The 26,649-nt window shown below is 46.6% G+C and overlaps 3 protein-coding genes and 1 long non-coding RNA gene across 8 annotated transcripts in view; 1 reads left to right on the forward strand and 3 right to left on the reverse strand.

Annotated features, from left to right (window-relative positions):
* The window catches only part of sema6dl (sema domain, transmembrane domain (TM), and cytoplasmic domain, (semaphorin) 6D, like), a 21,846-nt gene extending 17,847 nt beyond the window's left edge, over nucleotides 1-3,999 (forward strand). For all 4 annotated transcript variants that reach the window (XM_062471334.1, XM_062471336.1, XM_062471338.1 and 1 more), the window contains one exon: nucleotides 28-3,999. In XM_062471334.1, the coding sequence (XP_062327318.1) occupies nucleotides 28-1,239 (1,212 nt within the window). In that variant the 3' untranslated portion in view covers nucleotides 1,240-3,999. The remainder of the gene's footprint in view (nucleotides 1-27) is intronic.
* The window catches only part of LOC134028036 (uncharacterized), a 26,970-nt gene extending 855 nt beyond the window's left edge, over nucleotides 1-26,115 (reverse strand). The window contains exon 1 of the long non-coding RNA XR_009931492.1: nucleotides 26,030-26,115. This is a non-coding gene — a long non-coding RNA (uncharacterized LOC134028036). The remainder of the gene's footprint in view (nucleotides 1-26,029) is intronic.
* Nucleotides 19,163-21,184, reverse strand: LOC134028167 (E3 ubiquitin-protein ligase RNF128-like). 2 transcript variants are annotated; one of them, XM_062471559.1, is made up of 2 exons: nucleotides 20,269-21,184; nucleotides 19,163-20,187 (listed from the first exon to the last, which is right to left on the reverse strand). In XM_062471559.1, exons 1-2 carry the CDS (start codon nucleotides 20,926-20,928, stop codon nucleotides 19,819-19,821), a joined length of 1,029 nt encoding a protein of 342 aa, XP_062327543.1. In that variant the 5' UTR covers nucleotides 20,929-21,184; the 3' UTR covers nucleotides 19,163-19,818. The 2 variants fall into 2 exon arrangements, with proteins under 2 accessions (XP_062327543.1, XP_062327542.1); XM_062471558.1 differs by having other exon boundaries at nucleotides 19,163-21,179.
* Nucleotides 21,672-24,371, reverse strand: LOC134028169 (E3 ubiquitin-protein ligase RNF128-like). The gene has a single exon (XM_062471560.1). It carries the CDS (start codon nucleotides 24,238-24,240, stop codon nucleotides 23,134-23,136), a length of 1,107 nt encoding a protein of 368 aa, XP_062327544.1. The 5' UTR covers nucleotides 24,241-24,371; the 3' UTR covers nucleotides 21,672-23,133.
* Nucleotides 26,116-26,649: the final 534 nt, after the last annotated feature.

The raw sequence follows: 26,649 nt of genomic DNA on the forward strand, positions 1-26,649 counted from the left end.
AAATCTTCCTTCTGCTGTTGTCTTTAGGAGTACCAACACAACATAGATACTCCTAAGCTCTACACCAACCTGCTGACCAACGGCAAGGACCTCAACACGCCCAACGGGGACACTAAGACCATGATCCTCCGTGACGGCTGTCAGCCCCCCGAGCTGGCCGCCCTGCCCACGCCGGAGTCCACCCCTGTGCTCCAGCAGAAGGGACTGCAGCCCATCAAGAACCAGTGGGAGAGGGCGCACGGCAAGGTCAACAGCGCCCGCAAGGATCCCAACTCGGCCCCCAAGAGTCCTCAGTTTCTCCCCTCCTCCCCGCCGCCCCCTCACGCCACCGCCCACCACCCCCACCCCGCTCTGGGCCACTCCCACATCCCGAGCGCGGTGGTCCTGCCCAACGCCACGCACGACCACTGCGGCGGTGGCGGCGGCGGCGGCGGCCACAGCAACGGGGAGGACACACTGCCTCGCTCCGCCGACAAGAAGCAGAAGAACGTGGATCTCCAGAGCGCGCCTGCTCAGCCTAAGAGCAGCAGGAAGGAGCAGAAGAAGACCGTGGACGCCAGGAACACCCTCAACGACCTGCTGAAACACCTCAACGACCCTGGAGCCAACGTCCCTGTGAGCTCCAAGGGGATCCTCCAGGGGGACGGCTCGGGCCCCAGGCCCAGGCAGCACCTCATGCTGGAGCCCATGGAGGCCCTGACCGAGGTGCCTCCGAAGGTGCCCAGTCGCGAGGCCTCACTGTACTCGCCCTCCTCCTCCCTGCCCAGGCACAGCCCCACCAAGAGAGTGGACGTGCCCATGCCCTCCAGCCCCACCAGCCCCACGGGCGGCATGGGCATGGGGGGCACCCTGGAGAGGCAGAGAGGGGGCTACCACCTCCACCGAAGCTCCTCGCAGAGGCACTCTCTCACCTCGCCCAACGGGGTGACCATGGGGGTGTCCCTGTCCCGCCAGCACAGTATGAACAGAGGGGGCTACATGCCCCCCACACCCCCTTCCAGACTGGACTCCCATGGGGGAGCGATGGGGATGGGGCTGCACTCGCCCCATTCGCCCCACTCGCCACACCCCCCCTCAATGTCCCGGCAGAGCAGTTACAGCGGCCACGGCTCGCTGCCCCGAACCGGGGTCAAACGGACTCCGTCGCTAAAGCCAGACGTCCCCCCCAAACCAAACGGTTTCGTGCCACAGACTGAGATGAGGACACAGATGAGGGTGGTGAACAAGTTTAGCTACTAAAAGAGCGTTGACATTTTGCGGGCGGGGGGGCGGTGCTCTTTCTAGGACTACATCCAGAAGAAGACGTCTTGAAAGCTGCCCCTGAGAGTGGTTCTTCAAGGCCTAGTGTTTGCCAGGGGTGGGGGCTGTTCCTGACACATTCAGACGCACATTCATTCAGAGTCAAAAGGGAACGTGACACATGGTCCGAGATGCGAGGAGGGGAATATTCACCACCCAGGGTTTCTCCAACTTCCATCATCATGTCATGCAGGAGGCTGGTCCCCCCACACACCCCCTCCCCCGGCCTGGAACACAGAAGGATCCGGTAGTTTTGGGACCAGGGCTTCACCAGGGTCCAGTGGTTCCTGGGTGTGCAGCCTGTGTTTGGAGGTCTTCCACATCTGTTGGTGTGCCGCGTGAGGTAGCCCAACTGTGATACCAGGTCCGACACGGAAAAATACTTGAAGAACGGGTCTCACTCCCACTGAGCGCTGTCTTCCCACTGATGTGAACTTCACTGATGTCACTTCCTGTGTCATGGCTGACCTGTTGGCATTAACAGAGACAGAGCCACAGGAAGCTGTGGTCCTATGAGAGAGGGGCAAGTGTCAGTCTGCACTCTAATTGGTAGATGCAGAGGGTCTCCCGCTGAAGATCAGAGAGCCCGCTGAGTCTGCATCGGACAGACAGCTGCTGTCGAGGAGGAAAAACGTCAAGTTTAAAGTTCGCTGCAGATGAGTGTCACTGGTCGGCACTGTCTGCCAGGAGCCTGGACAGCAACACACGTTTCTAGCTGTTTGTATTTCCGAGTGTGTGTGTGTAAGATGGCTGGAGTGTGACCAGGCGTTTAACCATCTCTCACAAGCCACACAGACACACGGCCAAGGTAGAGGCCCAAACCTTAGACCTGCTACACTTCTTTCAACTCCAGGACTAATGTCTACAACATGGCTGTATGCGGGCAGTGTTTGTGTGTGACGTGGATGTTCTAACAGGCCACTAGCATAGGAACTCTGTAACTCACTGGGATTTAGCAACACATTCGCTGCTATCGGTTTTAAATGAAACTCCTTGTAGTATGTTCGGGCCTTTGATGCATAGATTTCATACAGGCCAGGATGTCTCCTCTTGTGTGTGTGTATGTGTGTGGTGGTGTGTGTGAAAGAGAGCTAGTGTGTGTGTGTTTCTGTTGTGTGTTACTGTGCTGAAGCCCACACTTCAGCAGTGCACCGTGCTGGTGCTCTGGGCTTGTCGACACAAAGGCAGAAGGCCTTTCTAGGAGATCATCTCCTCCGTCCTCAACGGGAAGAGGTTGGCTTTGGCGGACACGTTTCCAGAGGCCTAGTTCTCTTTCAATGTAGCAACGGTTTTAACTCTCGCGCAAACTAGTATATCGAAATGTTTTGAATATGCTGGTTTTGGTGTTTTTCTTACTCATGAATAGGTCCAATATTTCTGATGCACCTCAACTGGGTTCCTTTATGTCGATGTGGAAAGCATCCTGTTCTCTAGGCCAGACCCATAGCGGAGTGTGTCTGAGTTTCCAGTCCTGGAAGTCAAGTTTCTGGAGCTAGTGTTTGACCCCCGTCGTAAGAGTCAGTGTAATGGTTCCTGCACCCCCTGGGAGTGGCCAGTGTACAATCACAGCAACATCTACCAATGTGTCCCAATGAGTCATGCTGGTAATGACAAGATCCTGTACATATTATAAATATATGAGTATAAATATTTTTAGGCAAGTGAACCTGAATATGTGCATCGTGTGCCTTATTCAATGAATGATCTATATACTGTAAGATTAAAAACCGTCAATTGAATCCAAAATCAGTCACACATTTCCAAATTGAAAAGAATTCCCCACGTCCAAACTGCATCGATCCTGAATTGAGAGATTTAGAGACAAACATTCCAATCGCAGAGTGCAAGCTGATGAACCGAGGTCGCGACCTCTTTTGCGACCTCATTCCTTCCTTCTGTGGTCGTGCAGAGCTGCCACACACAGGTGCCATGCAGTGAATGTATTATCACGACAGAGGGATGTAGTCTGACTTCACGTTAGCTTCCTGACACTCCTACACCCTGCTCTCTCCAGGATTGTCAAACTACGTACAAACCAATTTGGGTTGTTCGGAACCAATTTGTTCCAATTTGTGTTTTTTTTTCCGGGTGGGGCAGTGGTCATGCAGTAACAAAACACAGACAGTGATTGGCTGGTACGAAGTGGATGGATGGGGTTATTGGGAAACACTCTTTTTCCTAGAAGATGAGGTATATGATGGAGCTTTCATCTTTGAGGGGACAAGTGGCAGTTGGGAGCCCAAAGCCACATTTTGTGTTTACATGATGATTGTATGTTAAGCCTCGGCTCTCAGTAATTCTCTGATGTAACCAGTGTTTGGGCTTTCACTCTCTCACCACACGCAAAATGCAAACACACACACACACATACTCCATTGCAGAGACTGGCTGTGCTCAGCTGCCTTGTACATTGCAATATGAACTGAATATTTGTGTTGCAATTTCAATTAAAGCCTTTATATTTCAGTCGATGCTCTGTGTACGTGCAAATGAACCAGAATTGTCTCCAGTTTTGTTTTTAATACTGTGCAACATAGAACGGCCAGCTTTATGTTCTCCTGAGTGTTTGAGCTTGTAGATATGTTGTAAAGTTGTACTGTGAATGTGTACATAAATATGTCTTTTGTTTCAGGATATTTTCTGTTGATTCTTTTTTTTAACACAGCATGTATAGTTGAAATAAAATATTACTGCACAGAACACCTGGAGTCATGTTTGCTTCTCACTACTTGACACTTAAGTAAATATACATTTTGATGGGTGGGACAAACTGTAGCTAAAGTTGGTTAGCAAGGTTTCCAATAACAAAAATAGTCCAGAGACGTTTAGATGTTGCAGTGCTGAGGGCTATTTTTAGATCCTGGTTGTTTTGAAGTTAGGGGCCAGTGGAGAGTCAACCACTCCAGATAGCATGTGGGAACCATTCCAAAATCGTTTGTAGCAGCAGAAACGAACATCTGGTCAAAGAACTGCACTGGGCTTAAGATCTGAGACTCGGCCTGATGCTGAACACACACACACACACACACACACACAGTCACAGACCAGCTCAGAGCACAGCAATGAGATCGGATCTGTGACTGAGAGAACCAGGCCAAAATGGTTCAGGCACCGCTTTTATCCCCATTTAAAGATTTGCTGAATAGCCGATAATTACACTAAGAAATGTAATATCCACTGAGAAATGACAAACACACACACATTCACAGCTCTGCTTCTCAGTGTGATTCATGGTGTTGTCATTACTGTTGCAGACAGAGTGGTATTTAATGGGCCCTCTCAATGGGCAATTCTTCACTGTTCAGCTCCTGAGGTCTAACACAGACATAAGGAGAACGTACACCTGAAGGTCAGTTAGCGCTTAAACTCTGAAATATGAACGAACAGATGAAATATTGACCTTCCTCAAAGTCAGAATAAACTAAATTAAAAATGTCCCTAACGCTACCAAATAATGTGTGAGTGCTTCCTTTTGAGTGCCACTCGGCAAGACAACAGCAGAAACAAGAAAAGGCTTTTTATGTGTGGCGAGTGTTTTCCCGTGAATACGTAGCTGGCTAGGGAAGAGGCCTGGGGGAGCTCAGCCACTGGCTGCTTCCAGAGGGGTCCCCTGGGCTGTGTGTTTGAGAAGGGGGCCATTGTGGCACGTCACTGCCGTCACAATGTTGACACAAGTGCTCCTTCTTGTGCTTTCAGCAGGTCCCCATGAAAACTCGCACCTACCGGCAACGCTGACATCTTCCCAGGCCTTCCCCTCCCTCATCTAACTCCACAACGCTCTTCTTTTCACAGGGTAGTGGCACATTCCCCCTGGGTAGTTTACTGAGACAGTGAGCTATGAAGTAATGCAGGGTAGAGTGGGGCAGGCTAGGAATGGGGCCCAGGAAGGCTAGGACTGGGGCCTGGGCTGGAGGGCTGGAGGCCGTGTATAAGGGCCCTTTCCCTTTCTGACCCTATTTTAATGCAGGTGGTGATCCCTCATCTCATCAGATGCCCTCGCTGAAGAAGGAAACACACAGAGGGTTCCTGTCCCCTGGTCATCCGCCCGTCCAGGCCATACGCCTCTGCTCCTCTGGGGGGGCTGCCAAGGGCATTGAGAGTGTGTGTGTTTGTGTGTGTGTGTTCATGTGTATGTATGTGTGTGGGAGAGAAGGGAATCGAGAGAGAGAAAGTGTGTGTGTGTGTGTGGTCTGTGTCTAGAGCCCAGGGGCCAGATAGAGCTCATGCAAACAGACCAGCTAATGCTCCGTTCAAGTCGAGCACACCAATGGCAGTCATATGGACACAAGCGGAAATAAGTGAATCACAGTTCTGGTCCAGTTAGGAAAGTCCACAGTAGGTAGCCCAACAGACAACAGCAATCGTGGTACTAGAATCAATGTAGAGCCACACGCAGTAGCAGCAACACACACAAACACAAAGTGATCCAATTGTCCACCCCTCTCATCTCCGAGCCTGCTATGTCTTTTTCTCTCTCTCAGATCTTCCCCGCAGACTCTCTGTAGTTTTAAAGGTAGCAATTATGCCAGAAAACACGGCTTGTTCATCTTTTTCTCTCAAGCGCTGGCAGCTTGAACCTGCAATTACAATGCCCTTTCATGGAGGTGTCTGAAAGGTTATTGGTGGGACTGTCTGAGGACCCACATCCTCTTCTGTCTTATAAGACCTGTGTGGGTTCAACTTAGAGCATATACTGTATGTAGCATATATGAAGGAAAAGAGGATATTTCCAGGGCTGTGGTACAGCCAAACACTAGATTGTAGTTCTGTGCTGTAAAGACACTAAAAAACACCCAGCAAGAGACACACGTACCTTAGAGAGAGACAGAGAGATAGAGAGAGATAGAGAGAGAGAGAGAGAGAGAGAGAGAGAGAGAGAGAGAGAGAGAGAGAGAGAGAGAGAGAGAGAGAGAAAGGGATATTTTAAGTGATGACAAGAAAGGGAGATTTATTACATAAATGTTCCGACCTTCGGCTGAATGAAGATGTTTAGACTGTGTGTGAGACATACGCAAAGTGTCTTAACGTGAACGAATCAGAGATCATCCATGGCACTCTGCTTGCTTCTCTCTCTCTTCTCTCTCTTTCTCTCTCTCTCCCCCCCCCCCCCCCCTCTCTCTCTCTCTCTCTCTCTCTCAATAAGCCTCAGCCAAGCTACGCTCTTAATTACACCCAACCCACAGCACCAGCTTTTATTACAAAGAGGTGGAGGGAAAGGGGGGGGGAATTAGAGGGAGGGATGGAGGGAGAGATGGACGAAGGAACGAAGAAATAGAGGATTTGATTAGATTTGAGGCAGAAATGGAGGGAGGGATGGATAGAGGGGGAGAGAGGGAGGGGAGGGGAGCTCCACACCATCAGGTCAAATGAAGTTCTTTCAACCTTTAATCATAACCTCCAGAATAACATATTTTTTGTGTGAGTGTGTGTATGTGTGACTGTCCTAAGACTTTCCTTATGAGAGATAAGTGTGCAGAGGTGTTGTTAGCTGACAGTACAAGACCTGTTCCAGTGTGACACACACAACCCGTTTTAGTCATGAGAACACAGACCTAAATTTATGTTGAACTGTTCCTCGAACGATCACTGATATACTGATAAGTCCTGAAAACAGTTCAAATCTATGCACAGTAAAGATATTTTTTCAGCTTGGTCATTCCACAGAGGGTTACCTGTGTCTGGGCAAATCGTTATATATTCTTTTGTAATATATTTAGTGTTTCATCATTATACTGCTCTTTCCGTGGAGTCCCTGTTGGCAGGATAGCTCATTCGCATATTGCCATTCTTGCTAGCTCTAAGGACATTCACCCAGTCCTTCACCTGAGTCAAGCTCACTGCTTAAGAAGACAGATCTGCTGGGGGGGGGGGGGGGGGGGGGGGGAGATAGACATCTGTTTAATGTGGTTGTTTAATATGCTGCACAGCACAAGCCTGTGTTCCAAAAACCCGCAGGTAAAGATGCTTACCTGTCACTTTTCATCTTTGGTGCATATGTGTGTGTGTGTCCATGTGTGCTATACACAAGCAACAGCTTGTGAGATACATACACTTTGATGAGTCAGCACACACCTGTGGTTGTGCGTGCGTGCAGTAAACGGATAAAGTCTGTGACAACAGAGCACCAAGACAAAGGACTCACGCAAAGCAGATGCAAACACACCCACACACACAAACACACGTATACACACACACAAACACACACTTACACAAACACACACACACAAACATACACAAACACACACTTACACAAACACACACTTACACACACACACAAACACACACTTACACAGCCATTCTACTCTTCTTTCACACCCTTCCACTTCATCTTCCTTTGACCTTTGACCCCAGTGCTTTCCAAAGGACACTTGGTAAACCTCTAGACTAGTCTCACCACTCTCCCACACACCCATCCTAGCTTTCAGAATTGGTATGACCAATGTGCTGGGGCTGGCATTTCCCAAACACTGACGCACACACACACCTGAACACACCCCTGAACACACCCCACGCCAACAAGAATGAGATCAGACACATCTGAGCCTGCACCATCTCCTGAGAATCTGGGCCTGGGAAAAAAACCTGGCATGAACACACACGCACACTTTTGTTATTGAGTTATGGACTACATTATGTTGACACACCAGAGTTTGTGTACATAAGTACATAAACAACAAACAGAGCTCCACTAACCGATCAGTTAAACGACTTGAAACACTCTATTTAACACAATATACAGTTCTCTGTTAAGTGTGAGTATGTTGAGGACCATGGTGGGTGAGTCTGCTGTGAGGGTATTACCTTCGTTAGTTAGCTTAATTGAACATAGCTGGGATCTGACACTGGCCAACAGCACAATCTTAGCAACCCACCTGCATTAGTGCCAGAGAAAATGTATTCTCCCGGCAGACCAATGAGTTGATGGTCTGTCCACATCAGACCAGCCGCATGGCTGCTGCATCAGCCCCCTCCTCCCTAGAGCACCCTCTCCTCCCTAGAGCCCCCTCTCCTCCTACTACCCCACGCTGTTCATCATCCACAGAAGAAATTAGATGCCTGCTCTAATGGAACAAAACACACCTCTCTCTCTTTCTCTCTCCCACTCTCCTTCATTTTTCTCCCACTGCCTGTCCTTCACAGTCGCTCCCTCTCTCCCTCTCTGCCTCTCCTTCGCTCTTCCCCTCCGTCTATCTCTTTCTCTTAATTCACAATTTCTTCCCATCTCTCTCTTTCCCTCTTTCTGTCTCACCCTCTTTCTCTAAACTGAACACTGTCTCTTTGTACTAAGCACGATCACTTCAAATCCAGAAGACAAGGGCAGAGCGAGGGAGGGGCCGATGGAGGGGAGGTGAGAGAGAGGCAGAGCGAGGGAGGGGCCGATGGAGGGGGGGTGAGAGAGAGGGGCAGAGCGAGGGAGGGGCCGATGGAGGGGAGGTGAGAGAGAGAGGCAGAGCGAGGGAGGCGCCGATGGAGGGGGGGTGAGAGAGAGGCAGAGCGAGGGAGGGGCCGATGGAGGGGGGTGAGAGAGAGGGAGAGAGAGGGAAGAAGCAGAGGAGGGATGGACTGATCGCCAAGACGTTGCGCAACAATCCTCACCCTATCCAACTGGAAGAATCATTGCTCAGCTCGAAAACAAGCCGACATCCCTCCAATTGCGTTGGCACAGAGGTCAAGGCTTAGTGAGAGTGAACCCGCCCCGATATCACAGGCCTTTCATCCCCACGGTAGGGACAACCTAGAGCCCTAAAGAATTCCAGTATTCCTATTTCTTTTCTTTTTAGACAACAGGTTGGCTCCCCCCAAAACGTGTCCAAGCAACACGAACAAATGAAACTAACAGAACGTATGGAGAGAAGCCAGCCTCACAGCGTCAGTCCTGACAGAACACTCTCAAATTCAGTCCACAACATTCAGCACTCAAGAGAATAATACACATTCCGGCTCAGCTACAAAGGTAAAAGCCAAAATGCCTGTCTGGCCTTGCCTGCCTAAATCTGAGGTACACTTCAGGAAAAAGTCCAGAGTTGTCTCAGCTGCAGCACAAGCGACCAACACACACACACACACAGACCTTGTCGTCTGTGTGTGTGTGATGTGTGCGTATCGGTGTGTGTGAGAGAGAGTGTGAGTGAGCGTGCATGTGTGCGTGCGAGGCATGGCGAGGCCTATTAAAAGGCAGCCTGAGGAGAGGGCTTTCACTTGGGCATCCACAGGGGGGGCAGGGGGGCTTTTGTGTGCCACAGCCCCGTCCTGAGAGATGGAATTAGAGTCTTTCTCCGCTGGAAGACTCGCACCAGGAGAGAACCTGCCTTAATTAGACCATGTCTGCACTGGGAAGGAGGGAGGGAGAGAGGGAGTTATGGAGGAACAAGAAATATAGGCAATGGAGGAGGAGAACGAAGGGGTGAGAGAGAGTTTGCACAGTGCGGGGATGCTATGAGGGTGTGATTGCTAGTGACAGGAGTCCAGGATCTAGACAGACGTGTCAGCGGTGGACAACTGCTCTGGAGAATACTAACAATGGCATAAACACACTACACAGACCCAATGTCAAAAACACTTACAAAGGATGAACTAGGCTTTCAATTCACCTCTCCTCTCTCGGGAGAATTCACGGCCCAGACACAAGGCTGAGTGGGAGGGGAGAGGAGCCGCAGCCAGAGGAGCCGTTGTTATGATCCTAATCAAACGACACGAGGTAAACAAATATTTACAGGCATAATGAATCTTCAGAGCATTATCTCCAAATATGGCGGACACTAATATTGATGACTGTGCTTAACCTCAAACTGGTATAAATCAAAAGCAACATAAATATTTGTCAAAGTAAATGAGTCCGTGAATGTCCTCTCCGTAATTGGATAAGGTAATGGATTAATGAACAAGATCAACACTGTGCACTCTGTCTCCTGATCCTGATTCATTCTAACAGGGTGGACTGCTGAGACAGGGTGGGAATGGTGTATTTCTGGGTATCATAAGGTAATCTTAACCCGTAAAAGGGCAATGAAACCGATCGTAAGACATCACAAGACTGAGGTATCCCTGAGCTGACCTGGGAGCATAAGGCCAACACACAAACACACACTCTTTCATTACAGTCAATCCCCCCCAGTGAGGAGCACCCAAACCCTGGCTATATTTGGTGTCTCTCCGGTGTCTTAAGCCTGCTGTTAGCCGCGTTCCACCTGATTACTCTGATCGCTCACATCTGACAGACCTATCTCCACCCAGACCAGTCTGTTCTACACACATGCACACACACACACGCACACATGTACGCACACACACACACACACGCACACATGTACGCACACACACACGCACACACACACACACACATGTACGCACACACACACACACGCACACATGTACGCACACACACACACACACACACACACACAAGACAACAAATTGGCATTGTGGCATCTGCTCAGTTGCAGATGAAAGAGTTACATGACAGCAGGTCGAACTGTTAAAAGAATGGCACAGCCGTGCACATGCTCAGTGTTGACCAGTTGAGAGCTGGTCAAACAGATCTACTCTATCAAGACTTCCGAGCAAAACATCAGGTGACGCAGAGACACAGAACAGCAATACCAACCCCGCCTTCTTCAACACACACACACAAATACACACGTGCACACACACCCTCAGGTCAGGGGTCATGAATTAGAATAGCAAGTCTTTGATCTGAAACCCAGCAAGACAGAAACACAGAACGCACTCTTTCTCTCTCTTTTATGCACAAACTCACACACACACTCACATATACACAGCCCAACGAGCTGGAAACTCCACGGGGGGGCATTACCATGCCAACGGGCTAGTGCCACTCAGACGTAAGAGTAAATAATAGGATCTCAAGATCAAATCTCACTCACACACACACACACACACACACAAGGGAAAACGTTACATCAAAGAATATCAGTACACTCATCCCTCTGAGCAGGTCCCACAGGGAACCCCACAGACACAGACGTGTCCTTGTTCTTTGTTGGGTTGTCAAAATACAGACAGAGGTAGGCTACTTCCCGCAACAATGGAAGACCGTACAACGGTACAACATCGGTAACTTACCGGAAGTGCAACACCTGCTCGACCTGTTCAAAAACGCAATTTCTTAAACAATTTAGCATTATCCGGGATCCTCCGCAAAGGACCCCCCATGTTAACTTCTTTTAAAAAAAAAGATTTTTCTTTAAAATTGAAATATTAATTTATTTCATCTGATCCAAAAATTCAAGGTTCGGAAATTCAGGTTGCTCAAATTCAAACAGTAAAATTCTGATCCCCAAAATGCAATAAAAAAAAATCAAGCTTCAGCAATTCAAATAGAACAAAATTCAAGGTGCTCAAATTCGGCTCGATTTTTTCGGCTCGAATGTTTTGGATTCAGTGGTGTTTAAATTTCAATACATTTACATTTAGTCATTGAGCAGACGCTCGTATCCACAGCGTATTCAATGTATTCAATAAGTATTCAATGCCTTTTAAAATTAAAAACATTATGTCACTGATTTGCGTCCATACTGACTAACTTTTGAGGTTATTTGTTTGTGTTTAGTTATAAGGGCGATGGGTATGTTTTGGCAGTAAGTCGAAATGGATCAACACTCATAACGGGATCACACTTTGTGTGTAAAGTCAAAGTGTGCAAGTCACAAACTAGCCTGCATTAGGGTTTTAAAATGAGTAAATAGGTGCCCAAATTAAAAGTCATGACTACGTGACCATGTAAACTGTTGGTTCAGATTGTCCATTTTTAATTGTTTGATTCTGAATGTCCCCCTGCTGCTGATCTTCAATCTCTCCTTGTCCCACCCCTTGTCATCTCTCTCTCCTTGCCTCGCTCTCTCTCACTTCATTTATTGTGAGTTCCCCCCAGTAACTTCTCCCTGACATGCCTGCTGCCAGTGGTGTTGTCCCAGCAGATCTACCTTTTAGTTTACCATGGTTCTGCACAGACACACAGCTCAGCTGGAAACACACTACATCTATGACTAAATAAAGAGAGAGAGAGAGAGAGAGAGAGGGGGGGAGAGGGAGAAGGAGAGAGAGAGATAAAGTGAGTGAGACATGCACACTTGTTTCTCTGTGTACTTTTCTCCTGCAAATCTGTCTCCACAAATCATAACAATTGACTCTGACTGTGTGAAATTGTCTCGAAAAAAATCCTAACCAGTAATCTTCAGCCTCCCGACCACACAGACAGCCGTGTCTCTCCGCCCCAGAGACGCACGGCTGCGGTTAGGCCCAGGTGTACACAAACAAACTCAGTCAAGTGCTTCTTCCCTCAGTGTTGGGATCCGATTCTGCCCTGGGGGAAGACATCTCTCTGCTCGCATAATGAGAGACGTCTACATGGTCCAAACTGCTGACAAAAGCCTCATATCTCTTTCCAACCTACTGGGCTTCAGACCAGCCCGCTTAGCCCCGGGCTGCCTGGAGCCCTCTTTCAACTTAGTCCAGCCCGAGCCTAGTCCAGCCCCGTCCTCAACCAACGCCCCCTACCCGCCATCCGTTAACAAAAGGCCATTCACAGGGGTGTAATCCATGCCTGTACATATAGGACCGAGGGACAATACCTGCCTTTCTCCTCAGGCAACAAAAACACCTATTGTCTTCCTGTAAAAAAAGAGCTGATACACTGTGTGTATATACACAGTGTCCATTCAGCAGATGGAGTAAGACAGCGTATGAAGGAGTAAAGGAGATTCCGGAGAAAAAGAACATAATGAGAATATGGATGAAAATGTACTAACATATCTGAAGACTCATCAAAGACACACTGTTAGAAAGCACCTGGCTCTGACTTGGCCATTGTAGTAGGAAGCTACACAGTAGAGGGTTAGGGTTACAGAAATTGATATTTCAGTCAGATAAAAATGTGTTCTTTTATATATTATATGTCTTATGTCTTCTTTTCTATTTTTCTATTTTATTTAACTTATTCTATAACTTATTCTATAACTGCACACAGTTACCTGACCACTTGAATTCCTTTGGAATCAAAAGTTTTTCCATATAAACATGTTGACTAATAAGTAATGTTTACCAAGTACCTTGCTGGATAATTAATTAGCTATTGGTTCAAATAATTTTTTTATTCAACCGTCACACCAAAGGGACCAAATAAGATTAAAATTTCAGTAGTCATCAAATCTTTAACGCTATGCAACAGTTTTATTTGAAGGACCGTGGAGGATTAAACCAGATGGACCCAGTCCAGGATTCTTTTGAATGTACCAGTATGTGTCCACTGACTGAATGCATCTCTGTCTCTTCAGACAGGCAAGCTGCCACTGTTGACCCCATAGAACTTACTCTGGAAGAACATACCTCTTTTTCCCCTGCTGTCGCTTTCCTCTCTCTCACATTAACCCCCCCCCCCTCCTCCTCTCTCTCTTCCTCTCTCGCTCGCCCTGTCTCTTTTGCTTGTGCTCTGGCAGAGTCTGCATCCCCCACCCTGTGCCAGCAGGCATAACCTACCCTGGCGCTTTGGCACGGGCATACATGCAAATGCAGAGAAACATGGGCCTGATAGAGTGAAGCAGAGAAAGAGAGAGAGAGCGAGAGAAGAAATGAGAGACAAACTGATAGAAAAAGACTGGTCTGAGATGAAGAATTGTTGATGAAACCTGACCCTTCCTCCTCTCCACAACAGACATGCACACATGTGTCTGAATGCTATATCTCAGCACCACTTTCTGCCGCAGTCGCCTGACTACACTGCCATATATTTTATGAGCACCACACTGGGGCTCCCCAAACTGTGCAGGCCAGACTGGGGCAAAGGCAGATGGAAGATAGGTGGAGGATAGGTGGAGGATAGGCGGAGGATGGGCGGAGGATAGGCGGAGGATAGGCGGAGGATGGGCGGAGGATAGGCGGAAGATGGGTGGAGGATAGGTGGAGGATGGGCGGAGGATGGGCGGAGGATAGGTGGAGGATGGGTGGAGGATAGGTGGAGGATGGGCGGAGGATGGGCGGAGGATAGGTGGAGGATGGGTGGAGGATAGGCGGAGGATGGGTGGAGGATGGGCGGAGGATAGGCGGAGGATGGGTGGAGGATAGGTGGAGGATAGGCGGAGGATAGGCGGAGGATGGGTGGAGGATAGGTGGAGGATGGGTGGAGGATAGGCGGAGGATGGGTGGAGGACGGGTGTTGTCTGCGGTCACATGTGTTCTCTGGCAGGGTCTGGGAGGACAGCTGACTCAGCAGAACAGCCTCTCAGCTCTCATTGCTGCGTCACAATAGACACAAAGACAAAACCACACACACACACACACACACACACAGCCCCCGAGTGGCTGCCCCAGAAACAGAAAGGAACAGCACCACAGCAGGTTCACAACAAAGAGACAGGGGGCTTAATTCACTACAGACACAATACTGGGACCACCCCCTGGTCTAACACAGAATATAAGCATGCGCACACACACACACACACACACAGCTTAGTCATGAACAGCTCTGCTGCTTCAGCCCTTACCCACTGTTCACACTTGCAGGTGTTGACATGCTTGATAATCACCAGAGGCTCCCTCATGTCATGGCCTCTCTTTTGTACTTGGGCGTCCTGAATAACTCGCCTGCCTTCCCTCCCTGCATTGCTGTCCCCCCCCCCTCTCCCTGATACTGCTAGCTTCCCAGAATTAAGCGAACGGATCGTTAATGAGTCACCGTGGGTAACAGGAGGTAGTAGGAGTTAACCAGACTAGACGAATGGAACAGTGAGGGGAAAGGGCCAGTGAAGCGTTCTCAAACACACGTACACAGTTCAGATCCACACAAACACATGTAAACACACTGTTCAGATCTACACAAACAAACAGTTCAGATCTACACAAACACACAGTTCAGATCTACACAAACACATGTAAACACACTGTTCAGATCTACACAAACACACAGTTCAGATCTACACAAACACAGTTCAGATCCACATAACCACACAAACACAGTCAAACAGACGCACATACAGTTCAGATTCACACACACACACAGTTTAGATCCATACAAACACACACACACACACACACACACAGTTCAGATCAAACACATGCAAACACACACAGGCGTGTCCCTGCACAAGATGGGAGGTTGTAGAAACTGGAGCAGAAAGTATGAGGGGGATTAGGAATGCAAGCCAGTTCCTCAGACCTTTCCCAGCTCAAGGTGAGCTTCTCTTCAGACAGGAAAGTGCGTGTGTGTGTGTGAGAGAGAGAGAGAGAGAGAGAGAGAGAGAGAGAGAGAGAGAGAGAGAGAGAGAGAGAGAGAGAGAGATGATAGTCGTGGCTGTTTAACTTCAGTGGGGTGTTTACGTGGGCAGAGGGGAACAAATTGCAGGATCTTTTACTGCCAAATAACAACATGGTGAGAGGTGCCACTGATCAAAAGCACAGATCTGAAACATTCAGCTTCACAGCGGTACTACTGGGAGAGACGGGTTTTCGGTCTCTCACGCCCATACATTTACAGCTCGAAAATGGGTGCCTCAAAAGCCTCCATTTCAATCATTCTATTCTGGTCTGCAACAAACTGTCATCATGTCTCAACTGAGCGAGAGAGAACAAGAGAATGAGGGGAGATCATCTCTGAGGAACAAACACCAAACAGCACCTTGGTAAAGAGAAGAATGATGACTAGTAGATTTAGTTTGTTTGGGCTTGTGGTTGCCTTGTGGTGTGGCCCTGTCTTCTCAGCTTGCCCAGAAGATGGCAGTGTTCAGCTCACACCACAGGAAGACAACAAAAATCAGTGTTCCATGGAAGGGATATTTACATTTAGTCATTTAGCAGACGCTCTTATCCAGAGCGACGTTCAATAAGTACAGGGACATTCTCCCCAAGGCAAGTAGGGTGAAGTGCCTTGCCCAAGGACACAATGTCATTTGACACGGTCAGGAATCGAACCAGCAACCTTCTGATTAATAGCCCGATTCTCTAACCGCTCAGCCACCTGACTCCCTATGTATGGATTCTGTTGGGGTTTGTGTTAACCAGCCATTGCAGTGAGTTACTATAGAAACCATATGATCATTAGCAACTGGCCAGGCATGTGCTTGGCTGTGACTATTTTGTTCCGTCACTATTCTGTGTGGATTGTTTACCAGAAAAGGTCAAATGTTCTCTGCATGACCGGTTTCGCTTAACATTTCATGGTGCGTGGAACGACTACATTTTCTTGAACACAAATCCCCCATGATGAAGAGATGGACAGGGTGCAGAGAGCGGAGGATGAGGAGGTAGAGGACAGGATGGAGGGGACCCTTTTCCACACACCCCATCTTTTGTCTTTTGTCCCTTCTCAGGAAGTCGACGGCCTTCTTGGAGTTCCGCTGACACCATAACTTCTCGTTCTCGCTCTCTCTATCTCTCTCAGGACACCCCTGCTTTCTCTGCTCACCAGGAAGGACAGAGGTGTGGAGGAGGGGGCATGGAGCAGCTGGATGAAGGGAGGGATTGGGAGGATGGCTGTGAGCCAGGAGGAGCTCCACAGCTATTGTTGTTTCTGTTTGTCCACTTTTTGTCCACTGTGCTCATCCCGATCTGATCAGACTCAAACAGCAACAGGAAGAGCCCCCGGGAGATCACAACAGGGTCAAGCAAGCTGAGCTGATAACATCTAGCAGGAGCCCGCATACACATACACCTTCAGCACACACACACAGACAGACACATACCTGGAGCAGTCTCTAGGATAGGGACATAGGCCACCAGCATCTGAAAGGAGTATTTACCATGTAAGACAACACAGCTGATTACAATAACACTGTAGCATCCAAGGGCTGCCTCCAGTGTTGAAATGATTCACAGTGCAAATGTTAATGAACATCTGAAAATGTCAAGGATATGATTCATAATGTAGGACACATTGAGTTACAGATTTGACATTTCATAGTACATTTTTCCGGGGCTTGAGTTATGTTGTTGCATTGAATATTTTCGGAACAAATAACCCCTCCAGCCAGAAGTATGTGTGTGTGTGTGTGTGTGTGTGTGTACGGGTAGGTGAAGCGCCATGTCCTTACCAGTGCACTCAAATGTACTGCAGTTTCATATTCACTACTGGCAACAGCAAACTTTCAACCAATCTTTTATAAACCACTTATCCACAAATGGGTTCATTTGACTTTCCATCCTGTTCTTTAATCAGATTCCCTTCCTTCATTAGGATAATTACTCAGAGAGCAAGACGAGGCTGACCACTGTAGATTTAATTAGAAAGGCTTTCTCTGATGTGACGCTGCACTCAGCATGCACCCACACACACACACACACCCACACCCATGCATATACACAATTCAGTTAGAGCAATCACATGTACCGAATAATGAGGTTGCAATAAAGAGAAGCGATCTGTCTATGCAGACAGTGAGATGAAGGTGTCTGCAATCCTTCCCCCCCAAATTCTTTATTTGCTCTATTATATGCACAATTTGTAGGCTAAGAAGTTGGGTCTAAACTCAAATGAAGACTTCTGAAAGCATTTGCCAATGGTTGAATTTGACAGTTGATTGTCTTTTCCAGTAGATGGCATTGCAGTTGTATGTGAATGACTAGGGAGAATGTTTACATTTATTTATCAGTACCACATGGATACATCCACCGATAGCAGTGCCACCTCTGTTGTCCTTGGCCAGGGTTTACAATACACATCACATAACCAGTGCTGTGGTACCATATACTATAGCTGGGTGTAGCTAGTCACAGACCTCTAAGTGGTGTTACAGGAGACCGAGGACGTCCAGTGAAGGTTGAAGAGAACACAAGGGGGAAAATAGACACTTCAGTTTCAAAATGAAAGCATGTTGGCTCCATTTTCTCTTTTAACAACTACAAATAAATCAGACAACAACTGTAGCAATCTAGACCGGGCTCGCTAGTTATTACCAACCTGGCGGGTTAGCTCCCAATCGATTCTCTGTCAGCCTGTGAAACTGTAACCTAAGGACCTTCTACCTCCCTACATCGTGATAACAGTCTAGCTCTCTTATCCAGTACACCCAGCACTACAGAGCATAGCCAGGGGAGGGCAGAGGCAGCTTAATTGGAACATGTAAGGACCTACCCTCAATCTTTTATATTTGTCTTTATCAACCCGCTTCTGAAAACCATTTTAATCTGGTTCCCAGCCCTCACAATCTCTTGTAGTGGCCCTAGGACTCCAGCGCCACGACAATTCTGATGACTATGAGTATGACCTTGGGCTTCTTGGAAAAAGTCAAGAGGTTTGCCTCTACAGGAGAGAAAGGGGGAGGGGGCAGGGAGGAGAAAGCGGGAGCAGGAAAGGAGGATAATTAGAAAGGAGGAGGAGAGGAGGAGGAGAGAGAGACGGGGTGAGAGGACCTTGAGAGGGGAGGAAAGAGCGAGAGAGCGAGAGAGCAGCAGTCGCTGGTCTGGAGAGTGGAGCAGTCGTTCAGCTGGGCTGTTTCCTGCTAATTAACGTCCTGGTTTTATTAGCTGCATCCTGTGGGATCTCCTCTGCCTCACAGCTGCACAGCAACGCACAAAATAAAACCACGTCAGTGCTATGGGCAGCGAGTGGCAAGGTGAAAATAGAGCAGAAGCAGTCATGTTCGAGCAGCCTGAGCCTTCGCCCCCCCCCCATGATGAGATCATTACCGGCCCAGTTAACCCTCTCTCTCTCTCTCTCTCTCTCTCTCCCCCCTCCCCCCCCAGAGTGGCAGCAGGGTGATCTCCAGTCGTCAAAGCCCTCTGCTCATCTCTAGCCTCCTGACTGGCTCACCCTGACATGCATGAGAAGACCCACCCCTCACACACACGCAAAGAAACACACACAAATACATACACACACACAGACACGCACACGGACACAATGTAAGACACATGGCTTGATTAAAGGTTTATATATATATACACACAATGCTCTTTCTGGGAGATTTATTGCACTAAAAGTATCAATGGGATTAATCACAGCTATGGTTATTTTAATCATCATAACAGAACATTTTAGACTCAGAATCTGGTGTTTCTAAATAAATAAAGTACCAGTCAAAAGTTGACACATTTTCCCATTCAATTTAATTCAATAAAAAACTATATCGAGTAATCCTTATCATCCAGTGAACTAAGTAACTTCTTTTATGAGGTCAAATCTTGATCACAGAAATAGAAAGCAATCATATTCCTCTTCACTTCTCATATTAATAATGAACATCGAGGTAGGTACCCAGGGCCCCTGCTATCAGGGCGTTTAAAGAAGTAAACTTCCTGACCAGCTCAAGTTTCAACAAAAGTCAATTTTCAACAACTGAATCAAAATCCAATCCCCTGAATTTATAGCTGGGAACAGGTGAACAATGACACATGATTTCACATTGCAAAAGCATAGGTGTACATTTGATCATATGAAAACATATTTAAAAATCTCTGCCGCCCTGTTCAACGACAACATTTAGTCAACACATAAGTTTGACCTTAAAGTTTGACCAGTGATACAGAACAGTGTTGCGTTGTGATTCATGGATTATTCTGACATCGTTTTGTTCATCCTCTGGCAGCCATATTGTTCATGATCTGAGAGTCTCCCTCGAAGGCCCCGTTGTCATAGGGATGCAGGTCCTGGTGCCTTGCAAGTTCCGGGGTCGACGTGTCTGTCAGCGGCACATTGTAGAGATGCTCTTCACCTGACACCGTCACCACGGTGACATCTGGTGGAGAGATGGGTGAACCGTCCTTCTTCACCTCAGCATCCACGCCCAGAGCCTTCAGGATGTCACACTTGCACATGGGACAGGTCCTCTTCTCCAGCAGCCAGGGCTCGATGCACGCCTTGTGGTAGAAGTGTCCACAGGTAAGAACAGTCACGACCTCTCCTGGCTTGTAGGAGTCGATGCACACGGCGCAGGTGTGGGAGTCGGACCCGATCTCTTCATCGTCTCGTTTCAACTTGCGCACTTCTAACCGACCAATGGCTTTCTTTGCCTCCGACTTGAGCCGTGACTCTGCACGCATTTGCGCCCGGAGGCTATGGAGGCGGTGGACAGAGACAAAGATAAAGTAGCCAATGGAAGCTGCCGTTACTACAAAGAATGAGATGGAAAGGAAGTACAGCCAATAGGTGTCCATCCAGGGTCCAAGAGGTTTACCTAAATCGATAACCATCTTTACCTCAACGCTACTGTTCACAAGGTTGACTAAGTCCTTGCCCAGGAGGTTTCCAATCATAATGGCCACAATGCCTTGGGCTTCTTTGTGTTCCATTTTGCTGGTATTGTTTCCCGTGCCATCCAGGTTGTAGACCACAACACCGTCTGCCCCCTGGCGCTTGGCGGCATTGATCTTGTCACTGAAGCTACAGCTTCCTCTCTCAACCAGGGCAATCCAGGGCACGAGGGCAGAGTTGTTGGGGCTGTAGACGGTGTCACTTCCACAGCCAAAAGGGTCAGAGCTGGGCAAGACAACAATGCCTGAAGCCGGAAGCAGGGGAGAATTGCGACCGTACACCCCACACTGACAGAAGAGGTTAACGGTCTGGTTGTCCATGCTGTACGAGTAGTTCACAAATGCCGTCCAGAACAAGATGGCCCCTGAGCACTGAAGAAGCGCTGACAACAACACCAGAGAGAAGAGATAAACCTCTGACTTCTTACCCATGATAGAGATCTTCAAAAGAACCACATACAAGTGGTGTTTTAGAGTTCCTTTGGGTGTTAGTCTTTCGTAAATTCCAGTTGCTCGATTGATAGAAACACGGTGCTCAGAGCTGCCACTCTTTACCTGCTGTTGATGGTAATTAGATAGGAGTGTTTGGTAACACAACACTGGCTGTGCGTCAGCCACCAACCTCTTCTTATCTTACTGGACCTTGATCACTAGTTAAACCAACACTCCTACTGAAGGGCTTGGTGCTGGATTGTTACAAGTCTACACACACCATGCCTGTACTAAGTAGCAGTGCTGAGAAACAGCACCAAAATAAAATCAGATAAGAGGCCGACACGATAAGGGTCCCAAGGGCAAGGTAACAAAGAACACCTGTTATGAAACTATTGGTTTTAGATCTGTCATGCTTCGGAAAGTTACGCCCAGTTTTCCAGTTTCTCCTTCTTCCTTATTTTCATTATTGTTAGTAAACAGCACATTGTTTGGTAGTCAGGATGATACGGCAGGTTTCAGCAAAGTAATGCTAAATTCTCACTCTTCCTGGTTTTGTACCCAAAGACATGGCTGGGGCAGCATGTTGCTTCTACATACCAGAAAGATTGGCACTCACACAAGCACACACTTCAGATAACTTATCTTGAGTCTGTGCTGCTGGAAAATCTTAACAGTGGTTTTGGATTACGTAAAAAAAAAATGAAAATTGAAAAGAATGGAAATAACAAATAATGGGTTTAACAACTATTTTCTTATTTCAGTACCCAAAATAGTATACTTCTCAACAAAATGAGGTGGGCTTCTTTTTATTACAGTAAGACACAACATGCACCATGCAGAAGATCTTAATATTTACATATAAGAAGGCCAATCTTTATCTAAAACTAGCCAACTTCCAAAGAATTTGTTGTTGACATGAAGTTGATCAATGCAGGAGCTATCTAACACGGAAACAGTTACACTGAAACACAATACGATGGAAAAACTGGTCCTGAAAATGATAAGATCAGGAGATTCACCTATTGATCAGTTTAGAGGAGTTACAGAAGTTTATTTGTTCAGATCCTTCCTTGACATGCCCATTTAGCAGTCTAACGTAAAACATCAGACCTCAGCTGCAATACATTTAGCTCAAGTCAATGCCTTTAAAAAAGTCCATGCCAAAAAATCCAGCATCTGGCAAAGAGCAAAAACTTAAATAATCTTAATTTATGTAATACTGTTGCAAATGCTTTTCAATTAGGGAGTCAGGTGGCTGAGCGGTTAGGGAAGCGGGCTAGTAATCTGAAGGTTGCCAGTTCGATTCCCGGCCGTGCCAAATGACGTTGTGTCCTTGGGCAAGGCACTTCACCCTACTTGCCTCGGGGGAGAATGTCCCTGTACTTACTGTAAGTCGCTCTGGATAAGAGTGTCTGCTAAATGACTAAATTACAGTGAAGTTTCTATGTTGTGGACATCATAACCAGAGTTGTATAGTGCTGACTTCAGCTTCCAGACATGAGATGGGTACTCTCAATGCAACAGATAGGACAACAATTCATTTTACATAACCCCCAGTACATGTCATCTGACAAAATGTACACAATCTTGACAATGTTGTCCCTGATTCGTCCAGTAAGTCAGGCTTAAGGAAGTTATAATGAGTGTGCAATTAGCCTACATCTAAACAAATAACATTTAAAGTCAGACCATAATTGGAAGTCTAATTTGAATACGCATATTTTGATATTGGGGTTGGCATTAGCTTACTAAAACAGTAAAATACACAGCAGAATATATCAATATTATAAGAACTTGTGATTGTGTTAAACTGCATATCGTTAAGACATACTTCTTGCCTAAGGTCAAAGAAGTCTGCTAAATGACAAAATGTAAGTAAACTTCTTTACAAATTCAAGTTGACAAAAGTCTGTTCTCAATAACTGAATCCAAATCCAACCCCTTGAATTTTGGATTGGTACAGTCCAGGAAGGACCTTTTTTTAACTGAGACATGATTGGTACAGTCCAGGAAGGACCTTTTATTTAATTGAGACATGATTTCACAGTGCAAAAGCATAGTGTTCATTTGATCATAACAAAAGCTCTGACGCCCTGTTCAACCACACAATTTAGTCAACACACAAGTTTGACCTTAAACTACTGATACAGTGATACATACAGTGTTGCGTTGTGATTGGACAGAGTCCGCTGATTGTTTTGTTCATCCTCTGGCAGCCATATTGTTCATGATCTGAGATTCTCCCTCGAAGGCCACGTTGTTATAGTGATGCGGGTCCTGGTGCCTTGCAAGTTCCGGGGTCGACGTGTCTGTCAGCGGCACATTGTAGAGATGCTCTTCACCTGACACCGTCACCACGGTGACATCTGGTGGAGAGTTGGGTGAACCGTCCTTCTCCTCCTCAGCATCCACGCCCAGAGCCTTCAGGATGTCACACTTGCACATGGGACAGGTCCTCTTCTCCAGCAGCCAGGGCTCGATGCACGCCTTGTGGTAGAAGTGTCCACAGGTGAGAACAGTCACGACCTCTCCTGGCTTGTAGGAGTCGATGCACACGGCGCAGGTGTGGGAGTCGGACCCGATCTCTTCATCGTCTCGTTTCAACGTGCGCACTTCTAACCGACCAATGGCTTTCTTTGCCTCAGACTTGAGCCGTGACTCTGTGTTTTGCTCCCCCCGGAGGATACGAAGTCTTTGGCCAGAGACAAAGATAAAGTAGCCAATGGAAGCTGCCAATACTACAAAGAATGAGATGGACAGGAAATACAACGTACAGGTGTCCAGAACCCAGAGTTTGTAAAGTTTACCGACCTCGATAACCATCGTTACCTCAACGCCACTCTGCACAAGGTTGACTAAGTCCATGCCCATAACGTTGCCAATCATGATGGCCACAATGCCTTGGGCTTCTTGGTGTGCCATGTCAATGTTTCCTGTAAGATCCAGGTTATAGATCACAACACCGTCTGCCCCCTGACGCTTGGCGGCATTGATCTTGTCACTGAAGCTACAGTTTCCTCTCTTGATCAGGGCAATCCAGGGCACGGAGTTGTTGGGGCTGTAGACGGGGTCACTTCCACAGCCAAGAGGGTCAGAGGCGGGCAGGACAACAATGCCTGAAGCCGCAAGCCGGGGAGAATCGCGACCGTACAAGCCACACTCGCAAAGGTGATTGACGGTCTGGTTGCCCATGCTGTCCAGGTAGGAGACTTTGACATAGGCGGTCCAGAACATGATGACCCCTGAGCACCGAAGAAGCCCCGACAACAAGACCAGAGAGAAGAGATAAACCTCTGACTTATTATCCATGATAGAGATCTTCAAAAGAACCACATAAAAGTAGTGTTTTAAAGTTCCTTTGGCTGTTAGTCTTTTGTAAATTTCAGTTGCTCTGTGGAAAGAAACACTGCCACTGCCTCTCTGTACCTGCTGTTGATGGTAATCAGATAGGAGTCTTTGGTAACATTACACTGGCTGGTGAGTGTCTGTCACACCACCAACCTCTTCTTATCTTACTGAGTTTTCAACACTGTAATGGTAGATTCTCATTCTCTATGGTCTTTTACCCAGAGATATGGTTGGAACAGCATTCTGCTTCTGTACACTGCACCATATATATGGGCACTCACACAAACACACACTTCAGAGAACTTATTTTGAGTATGTTCTGGTCCATCTTACCAGTGGTTTTGATTACGTAAAAAAAAAAAGAAGACCATTTTAAAGAATGGATATACCAAACCTTTATAACAAATATTTTCTTTTTTCAGTACCTATAAAATACCATACTTCTCAACAAAAAGATGTGGGATTCTTTCTGTTCAGACACAACATGCACCATGCAGATATCAGAAAGCTAGTGTTGATACACTCAATCTATTTTTAAAACATGCCAACTTCTAAAATAAATTGTTGTGGACATATAGTTGGCCGATGCAGAAGCTATCTATCACAGAAACAGTTATACTGAGACTCCACGAGATAGACCAATACTGGCACCTACTGGTCAGTTTAGAGGAGTTCCAGAAGTTTGTTTTGTTTATGCCGTCGTAGGCTACACGTGTGTTGGTAACAGAGCCAGTTACATTCTCCTAGCTGGTCTAGCCAAGAATGTCATACCACAGCTGCAATATGTTTAGCTAGACTCAATCAAAGTCAATGCCTTTACAAAAGTCCATACAAAATATAGTATCCTGTTAAAAAAAAAAAATTTTAGGCAGGATTCGGCAATTCGGTTAATGCAACGGCAAAACGTTGAGGTGAAAACCAACAAATTCGGTGGTGTTTAAATGTCAATATTAACCCTCGTGCTGTCTTCGGGTCACATGACCCAAAGGTTCATAACGAACCATCGTTGTGTTTACCCAATTTTACCCAATACAAAAACAAATAAAAATAATTTTCTTTTAACCTTCGCAATGTGGGGGGTCTGAGACAGCCCACCGGTTAAAAGAAAATGCTTCACTTTGTTTTTGTATGCGGTAAAGTTGTCGCAATACAACGATGGGTCACAATGACTGATGGGTCAGAATGACCCGAAGATAACACAAGGGTTAAGTATTCAATTCCCTTTAAATTTCAAAACATTGTCACTGATTTGCTTCCATACAATTCATACTAAAGATCCAAAACGTCAATAATAGCCTATTAAGTTACGTGATACCAAATGCTTTGTATTTGATTATACATAGCAGTTTCTATGTTGTGGACTTCCAACTCACGGGGGCACCATAACCAAGGAATCTAGCCCACTGCTGACTTCAACTTCCAGACATGAGATGTCAACAATTATTTTTACATCACCCCCACGACATCATGTTACTTAAAAAACACAATCTTGATTCGTCCAGCGAGTCAGACCCAAGGAAGTTATAATGAGTAGCCTATGCTTTTACAGTAGCCTACACTTAGCCTACACAAATGAAAATTTAAGTCAGACCATAATTGTCTGTCTAATTTGAATACTATGATATTGGGATTGGACTCAAGTCAAATAGAAAGCGACATAGGTTATTTCAATTAGATAGAACATGTGGCTGTGTTAAACTGCACTTTGTATTTATTGCCTTATAATCGACGAAAGACATTTAAAGCCTACCTTGTTTTCATCGCTGTTTAGGCTATTTGATGCGGGCGGGCCTTCTGCTCATGCACAACCATTAGCAAACATGTCGCGCTGTTATACTGTCGTTTCTCTGTCACCTAAAAGGTAGGCCAATTCCAAAGAGGGATTTCCATAGACATGCCCCAACATCCCGGCTCCACATACGCCACACACATTTGGGGTCTGAAAAATTGTAAAATAATGTAGTCCTATTAATAGCCTAGCCTGTATTAAAACTTGTACACAATAGCCTGTATAAGTTATGTATTAAATTAAAATGTATACATTGACGATGTTCATGTTATACTACTGAAACGTTTCCATCAAATGGATAGCCTTATCCCTCGGATGAATATGCTAGGCTGTAAAGATTCTAATATAATGTAGCAAATAGTCATTCGTTTGTGTAGGCTAGCCTGTCAGAACAATAATAAACATATACCCCAAAAGTGTTTTCTTTCCATGTTTACTCCGAAATGCATTTATTGGGCCTACTTTTTCACAAACTAGTTGGATTAGCTCAATTTTCATTTAGATATGAGCACCCTAATAATCTGTGTTCACGACCCTTGTAATCTGGGTTGATTCATTCAAAACGAGTGTAATATTTCATT

This window comes from Osmerus eperlanus, chromosome 10, assembly GCF_963692335.1.
Source record: "Osmerus eperlanus chromosome 10, fOsmEpe2.1, whole genome shotgun sequence".
In the NCBI taxonomy this organism is placed as follows: domain Eukaryota; kingdom Metazoa; phylum Chordata; class Actinopteri; order Osmeriformes; family Osmeridae; genus Osmerus; species Osmerus eperlanus.